At 35.1% G+C, this 4,636-nt stretch overlaps 1 protein-coding gene across 1 annotated transcript; it reads left to right on the forward strand.

Annotated features, from left to right (window-relative positions):
* The first annotated feature begins 445 nt into the window (after positions 1-445).
* On the forward strand, positions 446-4,357 carry LOC105789107 (probable fructokinase-6, chloroplastic). The gene is made up of 7 exons (XM_012616342.2): positions 446-819; positions 1,736-1,944; positions 2,188-2,400; positions 2,619-2,816; positions 2,894-3,031; positions 3,665-3,781; positions 3,938-4,357. Exons 1-7 carry the CDS (start codon positions 663-665, stop codon positions 4,070-4,072), a joined length of 1,167 nt encoding a protein of 388 aa, XP_012471796.1. The 5' UTR covers positions 446-662; the 3' UTR covers positions 4,073-4,357.
* Positions 4,358-4,636: the final 279 nt, after the last annotated feature.

The following is a 4,636-nucleotide window of genomic DNA, read 5'->3' on the forward strand; positions in this document are numbered from 1 at the left end:
CAGCACGGAGACTGACATCGCCCCTAAGCAAAACAAAAGATAAGAAACAAATGACTTATAAAAAAAAAAGATAAAAATTTTTATTGTTTTTTAATAATCAAGTTCATTTTTTTAATTCATGGATTTGCTTTGTTTTATTGGCCATCCAACTTTATCCCCCCCAAAAAAAAATACGCTGTTCACTAGAAATATACCAAATGCCATCTTCTTATTATATATTACTTATTGTAAAAAAAATTAAGAACCAACCTAGAAATAAAACTATAGTTCAAGGGCCAATTTACAATAAAACAACAAAAAAAAATACACAACTGGGACTGTGAAAGCTTGGAAAGGATAAAATAGAGAAAAATTGGTTTTGGACTGAAAAGAATTGGATTCTTCTTTCCAAATTAAAATCTGGGCTTTGAAGTCCAAATGAAGAACAGCCGAAGCCGCAAAGAGACAAAAATCTTTACTTCGTTTTCTCCATTACTCAGTCTCTCACTCTCACTCTCACTCTCACTCTCACTCTCACTTCATTTGTTTATCTTTTTTTCTTCTCCAAAAAATTTAGAAAAAAAAAAGCACCCAAATCCCAAATATTTTGATCTTGTTGCTAACCCATCCTTCATCCACCCAAATTCAATCATTTTCAATTTTGTTCATATATAAATTCTTTTATGGCTGCTCTTTACTCAACTTCCTCTTGCTTTTGTGGTAGTTTGGGTTCTTACCCAGTTCATAAATCAGTAAAATTGGGTCATGGCAAGGTTAGAGATTCTGGGTTTTATTTTCCTCATCGTTTTCAGTGTGCTACTCCTAAATTACATGTCCAAGGTACTTTTTAACTTTCATTTAGGATAGCTGAAATGGCTTTTTCTAAATTCAAATTTGTTTTTATATCACATGATTAGTTTTGTTTCTAGGGTTATTTTGAGTAATTGTGAGTTTTATTTTTGTAGTTGTTGTAGTAGTTTATGGGATCATTCAGGAAAATGTACTCAATTTCTCTCTTCTTAATTTTAAGTATGATTTAAGGAAAAGAAAAAAGCTAATTAGCTAATTTTAGAACTGCGGAAAGCATGGATTATGGATTTTAAACTTAATTAATTAAAAAAGTAAATGATTTTAAATAGTTGTTTAATTATCTAAAAGTTGGAGCACAAGGATTTTCAAATTTAGTTGCTTACCTTATTTTATTGATCATATAAAGAGTACTGTTTAAAAATGGATTAATAGTATTAAGCAATTGATAGCATCATATATAGAGTAAATTTTGATTTAGAGAAAAAAAAACGGAAATCTGCATATATACATATATAGTGTCATTTGATTAGTGGAGTGGAGGATAAGTTTGAGTGATGCAAAGATAATTAGGAGTTTTTTATTTTAATGATAGAAACGGATGATTTTTAACAGGAAGGACTAATTTGCTCTTTGATCTAATGTATAGGGACTAATTTTCTCAGTTTTTAAAGTAAAGGGAGCAAAATATAACCTGACTCCTAATACAAGAGCCTCCATGGTACTTTTACATGATGCCATTTGATTAGTTGAGTGATGCAAAGATAATTAGGAGTTGATTTTGTTGCTTTAAATGTAGAGGGATTATTATTTGATACATTGCCGTTAAGTAAAAGCTACACGAATGTTAAGTAATGCTCCATTGCTAACATTATAGTTTTCTAGTTTTTACCTGCGGATTGTAATTATTGTGGTGTATAATTTTCATTATGTTGTTTATTTGTTTCAGCAAAAGCCCTTTCTGTTGATGGGTTACCTGAAATAATGGATTCTTCACTTGTGGTTTGTTTCGGGGAAATGCTGATAGATTTTGTCCCGACGATCAGTGGTCTTTCTTTGGCGGAAGCCCCTGCATTTAAAAAGGCCCCTGGGGGTGCTCCTGCTAATGTAGCTGTCGGCATAGCTCGTCTTGGTGGTTCATCTGCTTTTATCGGGAAGGTATGTATTCTTTTTGTTTGTCGAGTATGATACTAACATATCTCATTCATGCTTGTGCTTTCATAGTTATGAAATTTGGCTACTCTACATCGATAAAACTTCTCTATTTTAAGTAATTTTATCCTATATCTATTAGGTCTTGTGTTTAATCTGGTCTTATATTCAAGTTAGGCCCCTATTACCTATCGGTTTTATGGTGTATGGTGCACATGGTATTAGAGCTTAATTGTATGATGTGGACAGGTTGGTGAAGATGAATTCGGGTACATGCTTGCTGACATATTAAAGGAAAATAACGTCAACAATGAAGGGATGCGTTTTGATCCTGGTGCACGAACTGCTTTAGCATTCGTAACATTAAGGAGTGACGGTGAACGTGAATTCATGTTTTATCGTAATCCTAGTGCTGATATGTTGCTTCAAGAAAATGAACTCGATTTTGATTTGATTACAAAGGTATGTTACCTCTATAACCGTTAATTAACAAAACTAAAAACACAACGGGAAGATGTGAGAAAACAAATAGTTTAGTGGCCAAAACGTAAATTTACTAATAGTTTAGTGATCTCCTTAATATTCATCATGTTGGCAAGGTGTGGGTTCGTGTATAATTGCTTATAGGTCCCTTCCTTTTTAGCATTTTTGTTTCTGTTTTCACCTTCATCTTTTGGCAGGCAACGATATTTCATTATGGTTCCATAAGTCTTATTACAGAACCATGCAAGTCGGCTCACATTGCTGCAGCAAAAGTTGCAAAGGATGCAGGTGTTGTTCTTTCCTACGATCCCAACCTTAGGCTTCCGTTATGGCCCTCTGCGGAGAGTGCAAGGAAAGGGATTTTGAGCATTTGGGATACTGCCGATATTATCAAGGTAGAGTGTAATGCGTAAAGTAAAAGGAAATGGCTATATCCATATTAATGATTTCAATAAATGAGTGTGGATTTCAGGTAAGTGAAGAAGAGATCTCTTTTCTAACACAAGGAGAAGATCCATACGATGATGCTGTTGTCCGCAAGTTGTTCCACCCGAATTTGAAATTGCTTCTAGTTACAGAGGGCGCGGATGGTTGCCGTTATTATACTCAGGTAAGCTCAATATATATGTTTCTATGACATTTTCTTTTTTACTTTCTGCATGTAATTTATTTCGACCGCTGGACTCTTCGGAACAGTGATGGCTAGAGTTGCCACTCTAGATGTAAGATGGCAATGGGGTTGGGAGAGGCCGTATTTTACCGGCCTTGAAAAGTGGGTTCATGACCCTGAATGAGACCCGATATCAGGGGTAAAAGTACCATGGAGGCCCTGAATTAAGTCAGATTGCATTTTGTCTCTTTATTCAAAAAATAGGCGAATTAGTCCTTATGTGTTAGATCAAAGAGCAAACTGGTCCTTTCTGTTGAAATTTTCATTTCTTTTTACTGTTAAAAATTGATGTGGTTGACAGAATAATCAGAAAATTACACGTATCTCATTCTGATGTATAGGGAACAATTTTTAATAGTAGAAATAGATAAATTTTTAATAGAATGACCAGTTTGCACTTTGATCTAACACATAAGGATTAATTTGCTCTTTTTTTTTAGTAAATGGGGCAAAATGTAATTCAACTCCAAGTACAAAGGCCTCCATGATACTTTTACCCAACATCAGGTTATGAGAACGAGCGATCTAGTATATTGTCGAATCTGGAATTGAGAAATGTATAATATTTTTCAGGAATTCAGTGGGAAAGTGAAGGGCTTGAAAGTAGAAGCCGTAGACACCACTGGTGCCGGGGATGCTTTTGTTGCTGGAACATTATCGCAACTAGCTTCTGATCTTTCCTTGATTCAGGTATTTCCCTTTTAAGTATCAATGCTTAAATTTAGCCGCATGAAATGATTCCAGGAGTCGAGTATGGTTATTGCGAGCAAGAATGCTGTTATTCTCTCCTTATTAATGCGGTACAAAACATAAAAGCAAGTTGAAAGTTTTCGTTTAATCTTGCAGGACGAAGACCGATTGAGAAATGCTCTCAAGTTTTCTAACGTGTGCGGTGCATTGACCGTGACAGAAAGAGGTGCAATTCCCGCTTTGCCGACTAGAGAAGCTGTTGTTAATGCTCTCCTCAAAACCGTGGCATAAGTTTTCTTCCCTAAACACCGTGATTAGCCCACTTTCAGGCATCTATTCCTATATATGTCTTGTGGCAACTAGGACTAAATCGGAATGATGATAGTAATATTCTATCATCACCGCTGCCTTCATCGGTGGACTTAAATGATTCCTTAAATTGATGTGTCAAGGAACAAAATCAATAAAATTACTGAAATGATTGGTGATTTTTGTATTCTATCTTTCCTAGTATGTACTATATGTATGATACTTTCAAATTGGTTTAGCGAATGGAGGAACTTCCTTGATTCTTAATCCGTCTTTCGTTATTCAAGTTCGGTTTGAAAGCTATATCTGGATTCAACTCATTCACTACCAAGTTTGAATATTCCAACCCAAGCTTTAGCTTGATTATCATACTTGGTCGATTGTTATGAAAACGTGAATAGATTATGTCACCGTGTGATTGATGGGGAAAGCCGAGAGTTCTGAAACCTTAGAACTCGTTAGAGAGAGACTCAGATCTTTTTAGTCCTATCTAACAGCTACATAGTGTCCATCAATGCCTTTGTAGTTCGGCCTGTTTCTTCCGAA

Source organism: Gossypium raimondii, chromosome 7 (genome assembly GCF_025698545.1).
Source record: "Gossypium raimondii isolate GPD5lz chromosome 7, ASM2569854v1, whole genome shotgun sequence".
NCBI classification, from domain to species: Eukaryota; Viridiplantae; Streptophyta; class Magnoliopsida; order Malvales; family Malvaceae; genus Gossypium; species Gossypium raimondii.

What these genes read in the sequence shown, in the direction of transcription:
- LOC105789107 (XM_012616342.2), top strand. Translation starts at nt 663, where the DNA reads ATGGCTGCTCTTTACTCAACTTCCTCTTGCTTTTGTGGTAGTTTGGGT. An exon ending in ATTTTGATTTGATTACAAAG is followed by an intron (nt 2,401 to 2,618) that starts GTATGTTACCTC and finishes ATCTTTTGGCAG; the next exon opens with GCAACGATATTTCATTATGG. An exon ending in CTGATCTTTCCTTGATTCAG is followed by an intron (nt 3,782 to 3,937) that starts GTATTTCCCTTT and finishes TTAATCTTGCAG; the next exon opens with GACGAAGACCGATTGAGAAA.